The sequence below is a fragment of the Cajanus cajan genome, chromosome 6 (assembly GCF_000230855.2).
Source record: "Cajanus cajan strain Asha chromosome 6, NIPB_CcT2T_4, whole genome shotgun sequence".
Classification (NCBI taxonomy): Eukaryota; Viridiplantae; Streptophyta; class Magnoliopsida; order Fabales; family Fabaceae; genus Cajanus; species Cajanus cajan.
In genome coordinates, this window is record NC_138522.1 from 48,235,335 (window position 1) to 48,254,790 (window position 19,456).

At 35.2% G+C, this 19,456-nt stretch overlaps 2 protein-coding genes across 3 annotated transcripts; one reads left to right on the plus strand and one right to left on the minus strand.

Annotated features, from left to right (window-relative positions):
- Nucleotides 1–1,781: 1,781 nt before the first annotated feature.
- LOC109797144 (cyclin-D5-1) lies at nt 1,782–4,251 on the minus strand. Of its 2 annotated transcripts, XM_020357073.3 has the most exons (5): nt 3,491–4,245; nt 3,290–3,376; nt 2,879–3,170; nt 2,643–2,776; nt 1,782–2,534 (listed from the first exon to the last, which is right to left on the minus strand). In XM_020357073.3, the coding sequence occupies exons 1-5, from the start codon at nt 3,728–3,730 to the stop codon at nt 2,352–2,354; spliced, it is 936 nt and encodes a 311-aa protein (XP_020212662.1). In that variant the 5' UTR covers nt 3,731–4,245; the 3' UTR covers nt 1,782–2,351. The 2 variants fall into 2 exon arrangements, with proteins under 2 accessions (XP_020212662.1, XP_020212663.1); XM_020357074.3 differs by lacking the exon at nt 3,290–3,376 and having other exon boundaries at nt 3,491–4,251.
- A 7,386-nt stretch (nt 4,252–11,637) lies between these two features.
- LOC109788438 (uncharacterized) lies at nt 11,638–14,272 on the plus strand. Its single transcript, XM_083076253.1, has 5 exons — nt 11,638–12,499; nt 12,584–12,831; nt 12,946–13,104; nt 13,831–14,093; nt 14,212–14,272. The coding sequence occupies exons 1-5, from the start codon at nt 11,638–11,640 to the stop codon at nt 14,270–14,272; spliced, it is 1,593 nt and encodes a 530-aa protein (XP_082932379.1).
- The last annotated feature ends 5,184 nt before the right edge of the window (nt 14,273–19,456 follow it).

The window sequence follows — 19,456 nt, forward strand, 5'->3', positions numbered from 1 at the left end:
TATTAAATTTTATATGTAAATAAATATTATATTTGAATATATATAAATTATATTTAAAATTTGTATAAATAAGTAATTTTAAACCTATAAATTATATTTTATAATTGTGATATATAATTTATAGTGACACAATTATTTTTAATTATTGATAATTTATTTTAAAATATTATAATTTATTTTATAATAAAATTAAAATAAATAAGTTAAAAAATTCTTAAAATCTCTCGTTAGAGAAAAAAACTATCTTTAAAAGGAATTTCTAAACATGTACTAGTCCAAGATAATCATTCTTTTTTTAAAAAAATATATAGGAGTTTACCTAAATTATGTTATATTTGTATTAGGATTAAACAAGTCACATTTGATTCACCCATCAGATAAGCAAATAATTATCACTTTTGCATCTTTTATCAATTAATTTTTATTATATATATACACACAAATATTAATAATAGATAAATATTTTTAAGCGTTGATTTTTTTTAAAAAATAATTTAATATAAAAATAAAAAGTGAGAATGATATATTGTTAAAGATTAAAAAAAAAAGTTACGAAAAAATCCACACAAAAAAAAACACTCCATTGGAAAAAAAAAAAGTAATTAAAAATATTCTCGTAAAAGAAATACCTAAAAATACGTAGGTAAGTTTAACTTGTTGTCTGTGATGTTTTCGCGGTTAATTTCACGTGGGCATGGTTTTTAGTGTACTTACAATCATATCATACAGAATCCACATTACACGGATTTTTGGTTTGTACATATAACATTCAAGATCATCTATCATCTCAAAGCAACCTCAAGTCGAAGAATGCTGCTGTAATTTTTGGCTCAAACCTCTGAAGTCTGCATCCAAGATGCTTCTTCTATGGAACTTGTTCAGCAGAAGTACCACATTGACCACTGACACCAATCATATTTCACGGACTTCAAGTTGACCCTTCAACATTTCTAAATTCATCATTCCTTTGTTTGTTCTTTAACTATGGAGTAGGGAGCAACTAGGTCTCTGACCCTTGCTTTACAGTCATATCAAACTCATGTGGAAGAGTCAATTTCAAGTGTGACAAAAATGTCTCCCCACCCCAACTAATAATCAAATAAAAAATAAAAGTGGTCCAATTTGCAAATATTACATGTATACAAGTGTTCAAACACCGAATGGCAGTGATATTCTCTATCTCAACCAAGTAAGATAAAATATTGTTTTGGACAACTGGATGAAATATCTGTAACTGGTTTACCTATAGTTAAAACGTTTTATTTTAGTTTTTACACATACCATTTTTTTCTTTTATAGTTTGTGTTGTCTATTTTTAGAGATTCAAAAATAAAATTTATGTAACTATAAAAACTAAAAAGAAAAAAAATGTATGTATAAATACTAAAAAAAAAACTTTTAATTATAAGGACTTTAATTACAATAATTAAAAAGTAAAGTTCATAAAATTATAAAGACCAAAACGGTAATTAAACCTTTGTAATTTCAGTAATATTTTTCATTGTAAAGAAGAGTGCAGCAAGTTTAGGATGTTATAGAATAAACCTGGCAGAGCACAGAATTCCATTGCTTGAAAGCATAATCAACATAGAAATCCTTTTGATTCCACAAAACACTATCTCGGGTTTCATGGTCATGACCCATGAACACAACGAAGCCATGTAAAATTTGCAGGCAAAAGGGTAGGTCCCGCCTTAAAGGCAGTCCCAGACATTCAAACAAATCCAAGCACATTCATCCTTACAAAACTTTTGTGATGTCCAATATGCAACACAGACCCATGCACCCAAACACACCAACAGAGTTTTCTTTTCAGCCTTTTTGAAGACATTACACTAAAGCATCCCAAGCATCCATCAAAAGGTAGGTTGCAAGAGATGTGACAAAGCAAAATCCGTTATGAAGAGGCAATGAAGGTTAAAAAGATTAACCGAAACAAAAAAAAATAATAATAATAACAGTAAGAATGGAGAAAAATCACAAGAAAATATAAGGGTAAAAAAGGGGGGAAAAAAAACAATGGCCTAAGTCCTAACTGGCTCTTTCTGATTTTGCAGCTTTCTAGATCAGCATCTGGCTTTTGTTTACCTGGTGATTTGAACACCTCAACTAATATCTGTATCCCAAATCCTCAATTTTTATTCTTGCTTCTCCTTTTGTTTCTCTTTTCCTTGCTTGTTTCTGAGGAAGATTTTTCTGGTAGTAACAATCAATACCTTTTTGATTTGGATTTCACTTTTACTCTCTCTATCTCTGGGTGAGATTAGTGCTAGAACTAATCAAGAATGACAATACATATTCTTCACATAAAATAATTAGACAAAAAAAAATATTAAAAAAATGGATTTTTGCTAGCCTTGTCCCTTCCCACCACTACTTCCTTCATCATCACTGAATGTGAGTCTTCTTCTCTTTGCCACCGCTGCAGAAGTAACTCGAGAGCTCTCAATCATGTCAATTGGCGTATGTGTGTCTCTTTTGGTATTCTCCTCGTATAATCTTTGAATTAGATTGTAGCACTCGAATACATCTTTCTGTGAAGAAAAGAAAAATCAAAGAAGGCCAACATTAATTCAGAGTATATATTAGCTAATATGTTTTGGTGTAAGTTAAACCAAACCAAACCAAAACACGGAACTTACTGGTTCTAGTAGCCTATATTGTGGAATTGAACTCATCTTCAACTCCACTGCTTCAATCGTCAATTGTTGATCCATTGCCACCAAAGTAGCAGCCGCTGCAATAACTGATGGTTTGTGATCCATTAAATTGACCTCTGCACAAGAGAACAAACATTTGCTAAATGCATGTGGAAATATGGCTCATTGAAAAATTCGGTCAAAAAGATAGAAAGGAAATTCCAGTGGTCATGATTCACCTTTCATTGTAGTGAAGATGAATTGCATGGTCTTGGAAAAAATAGGACTTGGTGGGGAATCTTTGCACAACTTTGTGTGGAAATAGGAAAGAAAATCAAAGGGAGTGACGATTCCCATTTTCCACTCCAATGTGCTCAGCACCAAAAGCTCCATTTTCTGAATCACCTTTCCCTCAAAAGAATAGTCATCCAATTTGAACTCTGATAGCCCTGGCACATTGCACTCCTCCATCTTTGCAGCCAGAGAGAGGCATGCAATTGATAGCAACCGAATTGCCCAACACTTTTCACTCTGCACAAAATTGGCCATTCAACCAAAAGGGTAAGTAAGTAAGGAATAAGATCAATGAAGAGTGAAGGTTCAACATTGCCATTAATTGGAAGATTAATTAACATAACGCTTTAGCTTACATCAATGGACCTTCTGGAAAGAAATCGATCCAAGTATGTCACTGACAAATAAGCCGTTTCAAAGCGAAAACCCAATGTTGCTCTTGTCTAATGAACAACAAAATTAGAAAATGAAAAAATAAAATCAAGATCGATTTTCCTATTGCAGATTCATCAATGAAGCTCAATGGAAAGTAGAAGAAAATGGGTCGTTGGACTAACTTTGAGAATCCAATCGATTGCTTCCATGCGTGCTCGTTTCACCCAGTCCCCAAGCACCAAACTTTCGTCCCTTTTGAACCCAAGAACCACCTCTCTCTCAATCAAAATTCCCACATGTTCATCCTCCGAAACCCCACAATCATGCTGCGATTCCACGAATGGGTGTTCCAATTCTTCACCCCCTTCTTCCAAACAAGTTTCGTTTTCTTGGCACAGAAGGCTGGACGAAAGATCATCCATTTGAAAACAAAAAAGTTTTTTGAAAAGCGATTCCGCGACCCAAATGAACAGCAATGCGAAAAAAGTCGTCTCCGAAGAGTTTTATATGATATGATATGATTGAGTGATTAAGCCACTTTACCTAAGAGTTTAGAATTAAGGAAGATGAGGGTATGGTTTAGGTGGAAATCTTAGAGCTGTGGTAGCGGTTACCGTTTGGGGACATTGATTATCTTGTCTTTGGACAATTAGGATTAGCGAGAAAGGCGAGATTTTAGTTCCGAAGACGAGAAAGTGAATGAGTGTGTTGTTGTTATGTTTCGGTGTTCAAGGTGTGATGTTGGGTTGGGTGAGTGTTGAGGATGATGAGGTTTTCATTTCAGTTTGACCCATAAAGTCTATGCGTTTTGAGTGCTGCTGTCTGCTTCACGCGCCTCTTCCTCGCGCGTAATGTCTCAGATGGAGATGGGTCGGGTCGGGTCAGTCTCGTGGGTGGGCCCTGACCTGAACCTTAAGTCTTTGAAGCGGGCCGGGCCTTTAATAGATGGAGGGTCCGGAAATGCTCATCATGACTCATGAGTCCCTTGACCAGTCAAACGTGGCCATTTCTCTTTCAACAAATAAACTTACAAAACTTGTTGGTCCATCAGATCCATCCATTTCCATAGGGTTAGCAAATAGCAACACACACTCATATTTCGTACACTTAGATAATCCTAGTCAAAGATCACGGTCAATGCAATTACTTTTAAATATTTTGTTTTAGTATACTGTATTGTATTTATTATCAGTGAAACAATATTTAATTAACTCTTCTTTCGTTTTGTGCAAATATTTACTTTATGATTCGCTACTAAATAAATGTGGACTTTTATAATTATTTTTTAAAACTAATTTATAAATTAACTGAAAACTTATATGTCATAAGTTATAAATTTATACTTAATTGATTGAATTAACAGATGAAAATTTATAACTAGCCGACTGAATTAAGTTTTTTAAAAATTAGCTTAAAAAAGTTAAAGGACATAAAATAATTTTTATAATGAATGAGATTTCATGATAAAAATAATAATTTCTAAGTTAAAAAAACATTTTAAAAAATAATAAATTAATGATAATAAAAAAGACAAATCTAAGATTTTATTAAATAAACTATTTTAATTCATTTATGAAAATAAGTTATAAGTTTTTAAAATAAATCTATATTAACATTTGTATGAAACAAATTCATTTTGATTAAACTAATTATAAATTAATCAAATCAACTTATAAATTTTTAAAACGACTTATCAAACACAAAAAAAAAAAGTAATTTATTATTTTTGAAATATATTGATCAAGTGAGTCAAAGTTATTAGTCCCAATTATACCAAAATAAATATATTGTATGGTGCTTATACCAAGTTGAATTGTATTATATGTTGCTAAGATAAATTGAATAAACAGTTTGATTATGTATTTGTTGAATAAATATTTATGACATATGTACTTATATATTAATTATTTTTTAATCAAAGAAAAAATATGATTAAATCTCTTTATGAAAAATAAATTTATTTTGTAAATTCATTATTACATGTAGTTCCTACAAAAGATATGACTAATGACGTATAAAATACTTGAATTTTCGATGTAGATGCTACATAGTTGGTTCTCATCCTTTAAAGAAGAGACTACAAGTATAATAGGAACATTCGTTGACAAAAGAATTACCCTAAAATCTATAATTTATATATAAAAAATCTCTATAACTATAATAAAGGATTTTTTTTTTTTAGCCCTGGTGCTATTAATTATTTATTTCTAAATTATCTACTATAAAAGACGCAAAACCTCTTTTAATTTTGATAACTCTTTTAATTACTTACATAGAAACTTATATCATAAAATAAGTATACATAATTTCTTTCAAACTTACCCCAATAGTACATTGCGTAACAGATGGGTATTTGTGTAAGTACAATTTCGTGAAACACTTAACGACTAATTGACTATTGACTAGCAGAGTAGTTATTATTAATACATACTATATCTTGTACGTCTCCGATTTGATCAGATAGATTGAAGTACGAAATGAGATCATAAGAAATTAATAAATTTGCTTCACTGAAGTTGTGTCGTCATTGCACTTACACTATCATATAAAAAAACAACTTTCGTCCATGCATAAAAATGAAGGTCAAATGTATGTTTAGTGAGGGATAAATAAGATAGAAAAAATAGGTATTTTATACAATAAAAATAAAAAGGAGAGAAATAAAAAAATATATAGACCTATTATTTGTTTTTATTTTCTGTCACTTATTTTTTATTTTTCAAAAAAATTATTTATTTTCTTTTTCATTTCATCAATAAAATGTGTTATGATTGACTTAAATCCCAAACAGTTAGGATTTAGGATTTAGAATTTATGAAAAAAAATATTTTTTTAACAAAAATAAAAGACCAATCCTTTGAATATAATTTAGTATCTCAAAAAAATTAATCATTAATTTTCTGTTAGAAAATACCTTGATTTGAAAAAAATAAGCATGAAAGTATAATAATGATAAAAGTCTAGCAATCCACTTCAGAAACCACATGGTGGATTTTAATGTTTATTTTTAAATTTTAAGAAATAATTATTAAATAAGTTATATTAATACATGGTACTATAATTAAGCGTTATTTTTAAATTAAAAAATAATTTATATTATTTTTTAATCACTAAAATCGGTTTTGTAATAACTGATATACATAAAGTTTCAAGTTGCAATTTCTATGATAAAAAATACATTTTTTATGTGACAAATTTTAGTATTATACATTTTCTATTAACTAATTTTAATGTATTTTTATATTGTTTTTTTTAGATCAACCCATCTATCTTCTGTTAAATGGGGGTAGATTGAGATTCCTAGTCCACTATTCTGTACTAAATTATGCGAGTTAACTCACATTGCTCTATTTTAGGATATATTTAGTTTGTTTGATTGGGAAAAAATATAATAAAATAATCAGTTTAAATATGTTTTATTTATTGTGAGTGAGTTTTAATTTTCATTCTTGTATTGATTTTTTTTATTCTTCTAAAATTTGTAAGTATTAGTTTTATTCATGTAAAATATTTTTTATCCTTATAAAATGAGTAATTTTTTTATTTTCCTGTAATTTTTTTTTAATTTTCATCTACAAAAATCTAAAATTGTTATTTTTTTATATTTAACAATGATTTTAAGGTAGATAAAATAACATTTATTTTAAGGATTCATGGAAAAATTAGAAGTACTCCATACTAATACAATATCAATGTAATTTGACTTTTTAATAAATAAATAAGAAAATAAAAATAATTACATATATGAGAACTAAAATCAAACATCCTAAATTTTAAAGATGAGAAATAATGAAAAAATTTTAAATTTATTTATTTTACAGAGACTATAAATATATTTAAATTTTAAAAAATTATCTTTTTATGTAGTTTGCTCATAAAGTGAAAAAAAAAATTATACAAAAAGACATAAATAACTTGAATAAAAATTAGAAAATTTTGTATTTTTTTTAAAAAGCTCCTTTTCTTTCTTTTTTGTTCCAAAATTGATTTGAACATGAAATTAAAGTTAAACTCACTTTATTTCCCTTCCTTTTTGTCCCTGCTTACACCTAGCGAAGAAAAGATTAAATATTTAAAGTCGTTTACTTATGTATGCATTTATTTTCTGTTTTTATTTTTATTTTAAATTACAAAATTATCATTTTATTTTTAATTTTTTTCCTATAGAGAAAACAAAAAATAGTTTTTTTATGCAAATCCTTAAAAAATGAAACAATTTAAATGCAGTGTAACAGTTTTATTATTAAAAAAAATATAAGTAAACATTTTTTATTAAATAGAGCCGTTCAAACATATTATCTTCGAAATATATATGTTCTAAAACAAAATTAAATTAATTTTAAGTCAAAGTAAAAAATGGTAGTATAAATCTCTGTAAAATCAAAAAATTATTTTTTATTTATAAAATTTGTAAGCATTGTTTTTTTACTTTTAGTAAAATAAATAAATCTTGGTTTAGATTCTTGTAATTTTTTTTAGTTTCATCTTAAAAAAAATTAAAGTTATTTTTTTTTTACTTTTTTTATTTTAACAGTCATTTTAAAGTATATAAATAATATTTATTTTAAAGATTTTTTTTAGAAATCACACACTAATATCATATTAGTAATATGATATCTTTAATAGTTCTAAATACCACTTAAAATAATTACTCAATCTTTTAATAAAAAAATGTAGTTAAAATAATTACATAATAATTAAAATTAAAAATAATAGACTAATTCTAAAAAGGAAAGAAATTTTTTAGAAAAAGTTAAAATTAAAGTATACTTATATTATATGATTAAAAATATATTTATGAAAAAATTCAAAATAGACATGTGAACAAATGACGGAGGAGATGAGTCAACCTTCATCCAATTGATATTATGATTGATTTTTACGTTTCAAAATCTTAATATCTTAAGTTCAAATATTAAATTTAATAACAAAATAATATTAAAAAAACTTTAATATAATTAATGTCCTAAGAGATAATCTTAATAAAGTTGGTAGATACTCTTTCAAAGTTAAGACGTGTTAGCATTGCAAGTGATGGTGTGGTAGAGCAGCACCAAATTAAGTCCCAAAACTTATCTCTTACTGTTTTACTCATTTAATGAGTGACTCAAGGGGTAGGTACTTTAATTTAATGTATAGACAGATGGCACTAGATCCAAACGTGCCACTATGTTTATTAAAATTCTAAAGTATTTCCGCATACTAATTAGTGTGCTTTCTTCGCTCTAAGAAACAACCAAGAATACGGTTTTTACTTTTTAAAAAAGACAAATAGCAACACTTTAAGTCAACTAGCACCTTTTCTTTTTACATCTTTGGATCTCTCGTCAATATACTAAGATTTATTTAAGCTATTCAATTTTTTTAATAAATACTCTTTTACATACGTAGACTTAAAATTAAACTATTAATTATATAATTAAAAAAGATGATTATCTATTAATCATAGGAGTATTCTTTTTTATTCATCAGCATTAGAATGAGTATTAGAATTTGAACTTAAATCATGTGTACATCTTAAACATGAGTTTGATTTTTCTAATATATACACACAAATTAAATATTTATTATATATAACTAAAAATTATGATAAATTATGTATAAATACATATTATATTTAAATATATAAATTATATTTAATTTTTTATAAATAAATATTTAAAATATATAAATTATATCTTATATTTATGATAAATAGTTTACATTATAACATAATATTATTTTCATTTATTAATAATTTATTTTAGAATATTAAATTTTAATTTATAAATAATTATAATAATAAAAATTAAATTAGATGAGAATTTTTTTTTTTTCAAAACTCTTTTGTTAAAGAAAAATTTCTAAAAAATTATTATTTAATATAAAAATTCGTGCTTAATATATAATAATTAATTTGATACAAAATATTTGTTTATATTTTTTAAATCTACAACAATTTTATATCAGTTGTAACATATTAATTTAATTTAATGGAAATATAAATGAATGTTTTAAATATATTAGTTCTCAGTGCAACAATTGTTTTTAAAACACCTCGAGAAAAAAAATTCAATCTAACTAGTGACAACCCACAGATCTTCCTTTTGTATAAGTACAGCTTCAATGTATGTTTTCTTATTAAGCATTTCTTATTTTGTATTATTTTCTAAATCTTTCTTTTTCTATTTTTGTTTTTTTGTTGGTGTGTTCAAACTTTCATTCAAATCCTAATCTTATAAGGTAATATTATCTTTTTCTCTCTTATAATGTTTTTGTGAGACCCCCTTTCCTTTTCTTTTCCTCCCCAAACTCAAGAACCCTCAACTCTCACTCTCTTTCACTCTTACTCTCTACTCTTGATTCTCCTTTTCTCTCTTTTGAGCTTGTGGTTTTTGGTGACTGAAGGTGCTGATTGAAGGTTGGATTTCTTGTTGAACCCGTGCGGAGCTTCTTTCCTTCATCTTCTTCTCCAACTCTCTTCTCCTCCGTTCTTCATCTTTCTATTCCCGGAAGCTCGAAATCTTTGCCCGAGGTAAGGGAAGCTAGTTTTGTTGTTGATTTTGATTGAGAATGAGTTTTGCAACCTCAATTTCTGTTGATGTTGGTTGAATTTTTGGTAGAAATGTTCCTTTTGAAGTTTTGAGGTTTTGATGGAAATTTTTGGGTTTTCCTTAAATTGTGATTGCATGTGTAAAAAGAGGCTGTTTTTGAACTCTTGGATGAAAATGTGGTATCTTGGATGGATTGCATGTGGAGTTTCCTGATTTTTTTTGCAGGTTTTTGAAGAGATTTCGAAAGTATGAGGTTTGCTATTAAACTCGCGCTGAGCGCAGTTCTTCGCGCTGGGCGTGTGGCCACCTGAGGGCAGCATTTAGGCAAGCCCGTCGAGCGCAAAGATGTGTGTGCCGGGCGTGCTTGAAGATGTTAGCCTCTGGATGGCCCACGCTGGGCGAGGGTTGAACCGCGCTGGGCGCGATGTCGGTTGTGACTTGTTTTTGGGCTTCTGGCATGGCGTTGAGCGCGATCTTGGTCGCGCTGGGCGCGGGGACTCCATGGAATCTTTGCCATGGGGGCGCCGGGCGCAATTCAAATTGCGCTGGGTGCGAGACCAAGGAAGGTCTCTGCCTTCCCCACGCTGGGCGCGGGTTTGGGCACGCCGGGCGCATGGGACTCCTTGGAGTCTCTGCCTGGCATGCGCTAGGCGCAATAGGTATTGGGCCAGGCGTGTGTGAGCCTGGGGCTCTCTGGCTGAATCCCGCCAGGCGCGGGCATGCTTGCGCTGGGCGCGCTGGCCCCTGGTGCTCTCTGGTTGCACCGCGCTGGGCGCAACCACGAGTGCGCCGGGCGCGGAGATTTGATTTCACTATATGTTGTTTAATGTTGTTTTATGCGGAGCTAAGTCGAAGTTGATGAACATGAAGTGACGACTAGTAGATAGTGTTGTTTGATGATGTTGAGTTGTATCAGATGAATATTGTTGTAAGATGCCTTGATGTGCTGTAAGATGATATGTTGTGCTGTAAAGTTGTGTTGTGTTGTATAATGATGGCTGAGTTGTTGTAGGCCATAATGGCTGAGTTGTTGTAGGCCATAATGGCTGAGTTGTTGTTGGAGATCTCCGAGATGATATGCGTGACGACGCATTATTTGCCAATTGCTGGTTTGTTGTACAATTGATGAGATGTAGGCTGACGATGTGTTGATAGTTGTAGTTGTTCATATTACTTAAATCTTGCTATACGTTGTTCTTTTTATACTAGCTTACCCTTTGTTGTTTCCATGTGGTTTGGACTGCAATGATCATACTATGTATGGGAGCAGAGCAGGGATAGGTGGGTGGCTAGTGGTGAGTCTGCAGCTGGCAGGCGAAGCTGATCTTAGTTGATGTTTTGTTGTTCAGTTACTTGGTGTAGTAGCTTGGTTGTATTGTTGTACATTTTGAATCTAGTCAGACTTGGAGCATGTATATATGTATATGCTAGACACTATATGTATGCACTTGTTCCTTTTTGTCCGATTTTCAGGTGTACTGTATTGTGTGTAGTGACCAGCCGAGTCGTTACACTTTAGTGGTATCAGAGCAGTTCGAGTCTAGTGGACACTTTTTGGGGGTGGTTCCTTTAGGCTTTTGTTGTGCTGAACTCTGTGTTGTGCTGTTTTGCTGTGTTATTTGCTGTGTTGATTGTTGTGGTGTTTTGTTGTGTTGTTGATTGTTGTTTGGTTTAGATATTATATACTAAAGAGGCTGTTGTTTTTGTAGACAATGTCTAGAGCCAACGAACATATAGCCCGGGCCATGGAGATGATGGCCATGGCTATGCAACAACAAAATGCCTATTTTGCTCGGATGGATGCTGAGAGAGATGCAGCTGGTGCAGCAAGGCCCACTGGGTCAAAGGAGAGCCGGGACCTGGCTGAGTTTTGGAAATGCCATCCTCCTCAATTCAAGGGAGATGCGGATCCAGAGGTGGTTGACCACTGGATTTGTGAGCTTGAGAAGATCTTTACCGTGCTAGGATGTTCTCAAGAGAGGAGGCTAGCATACGCGGTGTACATGCTGGTTGGGGAAGCGGAGCATTGGTGGAGGGGTACCCATCACATGCTGACCGCTAGAGGAGTGATTGTTGACTGGGAATGCTTCCGGAGGATGTTCTTGGAAAAGTGTTTTCCTGAGAGTGTGAGGCATGCCAAGGAAGCTGAGTTCATGCGATTACACCAAGGAGGGATGACCGTTTCGGAGTATGCGATGAAATTTGAGCATCTAGCTCGTTTTTATTCGCAAGGGATAGCTGAGGCCTGGAAATGTCGGAAGTTCGCTGAGGGACTGAAGTATGAGTTGAAGAGGGTGGTGGTGCCTATAGCCATCACTGAATTTCCAGCCTTAGTGGAGAAGGTGAAGGTTGTTGAACGGTTGGAAAGTGGTAACCGTGGAGTGAAGATTTCTGAAGGACCAGCTGGGTCCAAGAAAGGAGGGAACCAAAGGAAGCCGTATGATAGGCCCCAACCCCAACAAGGGGGTCCTGTCATCAGGCAACCTTCTGGTGCTGCTGGTGGAGGAGGACAGGGTGGAGGTGCTGCCCTTAGATGTTACAGGTGTGGTGGGCCCCATTTGATCATGGATTGTCCCCACACAGAGAACCGGTGTTTCAAGTGCCAGCAGATGGACCATGTGTCTTTTAACTGCCCCACCAGGAACAGACCGGAGAGGAGTACTCAGAGGAGTGATGCGAAGAGAGGAGATGCCTAGAGGGGTGACAGACCCACCATAGCTGGTAGGGTTTTTGCTTTGACAGGTGCTGAAGCTTTGACTTCTTCTGATCTTGTGAAAGGGAAGGGCAAAGCTGCTAGTAAGGATGTGGTATTTTTGTTTGATTTTGGAGCTTCTCACTCTTTTATCTCTTATGCTTATGCTGTTATGCTGGGTGTGCCTGTGTGCGATTTGGGGTTGAGACTGCTAGTGTCGACGCCCGCTTCTGCTTCGGTAGTTGCTTCGGAGCTATGTGTTGGTTGCCCTATTGTCGTGAATGGGAAGAAGTATAAGGTAAACTTGATTTGTTTACCTTTGGTTGATATTGACATAATCTTAGGGATGGATTGGTTATCTGCCAATCGTATCCTTATAGATTGTGCCAATAGGCGGTTGAGCTTTCCTCAGGAGGAGGATGAGTTGTTGATTTCAGCTGGCCAAGCTGAATCATTGCTGAGGGATGGAGCAGAGTGTTGTCTTCTGCTTGCTACTATGAGTGTGGAGACTGAGAGGGTCATTGCGGAGATCGATGTGGTGCGGGATTTTGCTGAGGTGTTCCCGGATGAAGTGCCTGGGTTGCCTCCTACTAGGGAGATGGAGTTTAGCATTGACTTGGTTTCAGGTGCGGGGCCAATGTCGGTGGCTTCCTATAGGATGGCTCCTGCTGAGTTAGTTGAGCTGAAGGGTCAGTTGGAAGACCTATTGGAGAAGCAGTTGGTGCGGCCGAGCGTTTCGCCGTGGGGTGCTCCTGTGTTGTTGGTGAAGAAGAAGGATGGAGATAGTCGACTTTGTGTGGATTACCGGCAGTTGAATAAGTTGACCATTAAGAACAGATATCCACTGCCTCGGATAGATAACTTAATGGATCAGCTTAGGGGAGCATCTGTTTTCTCTAAGATTGACTTGAGGTCAAGCTATCACCAGATTAGGGTGAAGGAGGGTGACATACCGAAGACTGCTTTCAGGACTAGGTATGGTCACTATGAGTAAGTCGTGATGCCGTTTGGTGTGACCAACGCCGCTGCAGTGTTCATGGATTACATGAACAGGATCTTCCGGCCGTTCTTGGATAAATTCGTGGTGGTATTCATTGATGATATCTTGATTTATTCAAGGACCCGGGAAGAGCATGGAGAGCACTTGAGGTTGATGCTGGAAATTTTGAAGGCGAAGCAGCTGTATGCTAAACTTTCAAAATGTGAGTTTTGGTTAAATGAAGTGAAGTTCTTGGGCCACGTGATTTCAGCTTAGGGGATTGTTGTTGATCTGGCTAAGGTAGAGTCGGTGTTACAGTGGGAGCGACCGAGGACTGTCATTGACATTCGGAGCTTTGTGGGTCTGGCGGGTTACTATCGACGGTTCATTGAAGGTTTCTCTAAGATAGTAGCGCCTCTGACCCAACTGAAGAGGAAGGAGCAGCCGTTCATCTGGACAGAAGCCTGTGAGCGGAGCTTTGAAGAGTTGAACAGGAGGTTGACTACTTCTCTTGTGTTGGTATTGCCGAATTCTGGTGAACCCTTTGATGTGTTTTGTGATGCCTCTCACCAGGGTCTTGGGTGTGTGTTGATGCAGCACAGGAAAGTGGTGGCATATGCTTCAAGGCAACTGAAGAACCATGAGAGGAATTATCCCACTCATGACTTGGAGTTGGCAGCTGTTGTGTTTGCCTTGAAGATATGGCGACATTATTTGTATGATGCTCAGTTCAGCGTCTTCAGTGATCACAAGAGTCTGAAGTATTTGTTCGATCAGAAGGAGATGAACATGAGGCAGAGGCGGTGGATGGAGTTTCTGAAGGACTATGATTTTCAGTTGATGTATCATCCTGGTAAGGCCAATGTTGTGGCGGACGCGCTGGGCAGGAAATCCATCCACATGTCTGGTATGATGGTGAAGGAGTTGGAGTTGGTAGAGGAGTTCAGGGATTTGAATCTCTGTGTGGAGTTAGCTCAGGATCACATTAGTTGTGGGGCAATTACCATAACTAATGAGTTCTTGAGGTAGGTGGGGCTCAAGCAGTTGCAAGATGTTGAGCTAGTTAAGCTTCTTGGTTTGCTGGGTACCGAGAAGGCTGTAGGTTTTGAGCTGGGAGAAGATGGAATCTTGAGGTTCAAGGGTAGAGTCTGTCTACCTCAGGATGTTGAGCTGAAGAGAGCTGTGTTGGAGGAAGGCCACAAGAGTATACTTAGCATATATCCGGGTATGACTAAGATGTACCAAGACCCCAAGAAGACTTTCTGGTGGTCTGGTATGAAGAGAGAGATAATTGAATATGTGGCAGCCTGTCTGACCTGTCAGAAGGCGAAGGTGGAGCATCAGAAGCCGAGTGGGTTGATGCAGCAGATTGAGATTCCAGAGTGGAAGTGGGATAACATTACTATGGATTTCATTGTGGGGTTTCCTAGGTCAGCTAGGAATAGTGATGCTATCTGGGTGGTTGTTGATCGGTTGACCAAGTGTGCGTATTTCTTGCCTGTCAACATCAAGTGGTCCTTGGAGAAGCTGACGCAGTTGTATGTGAGGGAAATAGTACGGTTGCACGGGGTGCCTTCTAGTATTATTTCAGATAGAGATCCGAGGTTCACTTCCAGATTTTGGCAGAGTCTACACCAAGCCTTAGGCACGAAGCTGAAGTTGAGTTCTGCCTATCATCCGCAAACGGATGGTCAGTCAGAAAGGACAATCCAGTCCTTGGAGGATTTGCTGAGGGCTTGTGTGTTGGATCACTTGGGTAGTTGGGAGGAGGTCCTACCGCTGGTGGAGTTTACGTACAATAATAGCTTTCATGCTAGTATTGGGATGGCGCCATTTGAAGCCTTGTATGGCAGGAGATGTAGGACTCCTCTGTGCTGGTATCAGGATGGTGAGTCAGTGGTTGTGGGACCGGAGCTGATCCTACAGACTACTGAGAAGGTGAAGATAATTCAGGAGAGGATGAAGACTGCTCAGAATAGGCAGAAGTCGTATGCTGACAAGAGGCGGAAGCCTTTGGAGTTTGCGGAAGGGGAGCATGTGTTTCTAAAGGTGACTCTGACTTCTGGTGTGGGTAGAGCGCTGAGAGCAAGGAAGTTGACACTGAGGTTTGTGGGTCCCCATCATATCATACAACGTGTGGGTCCGGTTGCTTATCGGTTGGCTTTGCCACCGTTTCTTTCCAACCTACACGATGTGTTTCATGTCTCCCAGCTGAGGAAGTATGTTCATGACCCAAGTCATGTGGTGAAGCTAGATGATGTGCAAGTGAAGGAGAACCTAACGTTTGAGAAGTTGCCCGTACGTAGCTGTGGTTGATCATAAGCAGAAGGAGTTGAGCGGCAAGTCTATTGCTCTGGTGAAGGTATTGTGGGATGCAGCTACTGGTGAGGCTACTTGGGAGGTGGAACATCAGTGCAGGGAGCGGTATCCATTTCTTTTCCCAAGTAAGTATGTTTTTGGGGACGAAAACTCTTGTTGTTTGGGAGGTTGTGAGACCCCCTTCCCTTTTCTTTTCTTCCCCAAACTCAAGAACCCTCAACTCTCACTCTCTTTCACTCTTACTCTCTACTCTCGATTCTCCTTTTCTCTCTTTTGAGCTTGTGGTTTTTGGTGACTGAAGGTGCTGATTGAAGGTTGGATTTCTTGTTGAACCCGTGCGGAGCTTCTTTCCTTCATCTTCTTCTCCGACTCTCTTCTCCTCCGTTCTTCATCTTTCTATTCCCGGAAGCTCGGAATCTTTGCCCGAGGTAAGGGAAGCTAGTTTTGTTGTTGATTATGATTGAGAATGAGTTTTGCAACCTCAATTTCTGTTGATGTTGGTTGAATTTTTGGTAGAAATGTTCCTTTTGAAGTTTTGAGGTTTTGATGGAAATTTTTGGGTTTTCCTTAAATTGTGATTGCATGTGTAAAAAGAGGTTGTTTTTGAACTCTTGGATGAAAATGTGGTATCTTGGATGGATTGCATGTGGAGTTTCCTGATTTTTTTTGCAGGTTTTTGAAGAGATTTCGAAAGTATGAGGTTTGCTATTGAACTCGCGCTGAGCGTAGTTCTTCGCGCTGGGCGCGTGGCCACCTGAGGGCAACATTTAGGCAAGCCCGCCGGGCGCAAAGATGTGTGCGCCGGCGTGCTTGAAGATGTTAGCCTCTAGATGGCCCACGCCTGGGGAGGGTTGAACCGCGCTGGGCGCGATGTCGGTTGTGACTTGTTTTTGGGCTTCTGGCATGGCGTTGAGCGCGATCTTGGTCGCGCTGGGCGCGGGGACTCCATGGAGTCTCTGCCATGGGGGCGCAGGGCGCAATTCGAATTGCGCTGAGCGCGAGACCAAGGAAGGTCTTTGCCTTCCCCACGCTGGGCGCGGGTTTGGGCACGTCGGGCGCATGGGACTCCTTGGAGTCTCTACCTGGCATGCGCTAGGCGCAATATTTATTGCGCCAGGCGCGTGTGAGCCTGGGGCTCTCTGGCTGGGTCCCGCCGGGCGCGAGCATGTTTGTGCTGGGCGCGCTGGCCCCTGGTGCTCTCTGGTTGCACCGCGCTGGGCGCAACCACGAGTGCGCCGGGCGCGGAGATATGATTTCACTATATGTTGTTTAATGTTATTTTATGCGTACCTAAGTCGAAGTTGATGAACATGAAGTGATGACTAGTAGATAATGCTGTTTGATGATGTTGAGTTGTATCAGATGAATATTGTTGTAAGATGCCTTGATGTGCTGTAAGATGATATGTTGTGCTGTAAAGTTGTGTTGTGTTGTATAATGATGGCTGAGTTGTTGTAGGCCATAATGGCTGAGTTCTTGTAGGCCATAATGACTAAGTTGTTGTAGGTCATAATGGCTGAGTTGTTGTAGGCCATAATGGCTGAGTTGTTGTCGGAGATCTCCGAGATGATATGCGTGACGACGCATTATTTGCCAATTGCTGGTTTGTTGTACAATTGATGAGATGTAGGCTGACGATGTGTTGATAGTTGTAGTTGTTCATATTACTTAAATCTTGCTATACGTTGTTCTTTTTATACTAGCTTACCCTTTGTTGTTTCCATGTGGTTTGGACTGCAATGATCATACTATGTATGGGAGCAGAGAAGGGATAAGTGGGTGGCTAGTGGTGAGTCTGCAGCTGGCAGGCAGAACTGATCTTAGTTGATGTTTTGTTGTTCAGTTACTTGGTGTAGTAGCTTGGTTGTATTGTTGTACATTTTGAATCTAGTCAGACTTGGAGCATGTATATATGTATATGCTAGACACTATATGTATGCACTTGTTCCTTTTTGTCCGATTTTCAGGTGTACTGTATTGTGTGTAGTGACCAGCCGAGTCGTTACAGTTTTCAAACCCCAGTGTTATTTGAATTATTAGTGCAAAAACACATCGTAACACAATCTTTCTAACATGCACTACACTCTACATTAATTAAAAATTATAAAATGTTGACTCCTAAAAAATAAAACTACCAAAATTTAAGATTTTTAATAAATTTTAATCAATAAAAAAATGTGTCGTAAACATTTCTCTTCTTATATATATTTTGCAAAACTTAAAACCTTAACCTTGTTTTCTCTCTCTTGTAGGTAGTGCATGAGATTAATGTTTGAAGGCTCATGAAAAAAATCATATTAGTGTTTAAAGGTGTGTGAGAGTAACAATGTATATATTTGAACACAATTCTTAAGGAATAGTTTACTTTCACATACAACAACGAAGAATACATGAACTTTCTCTTTTTTAGTTATAAAGGATACATGCAGGAAATATGCTTGCATTTTTATTTATTTATTTATTTATTTATTTTGTTTTTATTTGATCCAATAGGAATGTCAACTATATTCTTGCAAGATACCTTTCCTTCTTTATTTTTTTGTTACAACTTTTTGATGATAAATTTGTCATGTTGTTGTAGTCATTTCTCTAGCAATGTTAAAGCTTCCTCTTAAAGAATATATTGAATTAGGGAATATATACGGACTGGGTCAAGTTTAGATTGTTTTCATATTCAACTCAATTACACTTAGTCTGGTTAGCTTGGATATGAACTTTTTTAAATCAATTCAACCTATATTAATTCAACTATAATGGAATTGGACTATAAGTCGAATCATTGGATTAAGCAATTAAAAATTAATATATTTAAAATTTTAAAACAAATAAAAAAATAAAGATACTTAATTCAAAGTTTAATACATGATTTAAAATACAAATAATATTACAACAATATCATATATGAGAAATCATAAATATTTTAAACAAATAAAACATTATTTTATTAATTAAAAAATTTTCAATTACATAGCAAATATAATTAAATTATTCTTTTTGTTTTATGTCTTTTTCAATTTAATTAGTCAATCAAATCATCATTGTAATATTTGGTAAGTAAAATTAAATATACACCGAGGAATGTATCATATGTTGAATTGTGTGTAATATTTGTAATTTAATTTAATAATATATTATAAATTAGATTTGTATTAGTTCATCGAATTACAAGTTCTTTGACCTGTTGCCAAATTATAATTGAGTAATATAAAAATTATTCAATTCAACCTAAAAAAAATATAATTGGTCGTTGGATAGAATAAGTTAAAATTTGTGAGTGGGTCATTATTTGCTTACATTCCTATATGAAAACTTTAAGAAAGATAAATGATAGTTTTTTAATTAAATAATTTTAAAATAAAAAAAAGAGAAAAAAGATTGAGTTAATAATTGGAGAAGGGAATTGATACTGCCAGTGTATTAAACAAAAAAAAAAAAAAAAAACACGCAAAACTGCATTTCGATTATGCTCAAATAACATCTATGATTAATCTCATATTAAACAATGTGATAAAAAAAATGAGTCATTCAAAATCATGCACGTAAAGAATATTTTTATTATTATTATTAATTAATTGTGATTTTCTTTTTTACATTTGCATGAATTTAGAAATAGTATAATTGATGA

Bases quoted from the DNA above. Each gene is read 5' to 3' on its own strand.
- LOC109788438 (XM_083076253.1), top strand. From the start codon at position 11,638: ATGGATGCTGAGAGAGATGCAGCTGGTGCAGCAAGGCCCACTGGGTCA. The intron at 12,832-12,945 runs GTAAACTTGATT...AGCTTTCCTCAG, and splicing joins TGAATGGGAAGAAGTATAAG to GAGGAGGATGAGTTGTTGAT. The intron at 13,105-13,830 runs GTGCCTGGGTTG...TCGGTGTTACAG, and splicing joins CTGAGGTGTTCCCGGATGAA to TGGGAGCGACCGAGGACTGT.
- LOC109797144 (XM_020357073.3), bottom strand. From the start codon at position 3,730: ATGGATGATCTTTCGTCCAGCCTTCTGTGCCAAGAAAACGAAACTTGT. The intron at 3,377-3,490 runs GTTAGTCCAACG...GTTGTTCATTAG, and splicing joins CAATCGATTGGATTCTCAAA to ACAAGAGCAACATTGGGTTT. The intron at 2,777-2,878 runs GTGAATCATGAC...TCTCTTGTGCAG, and splicing joins CATCTTCACTACAATGAAAG to AGGTCAATTTAATGGATCAC.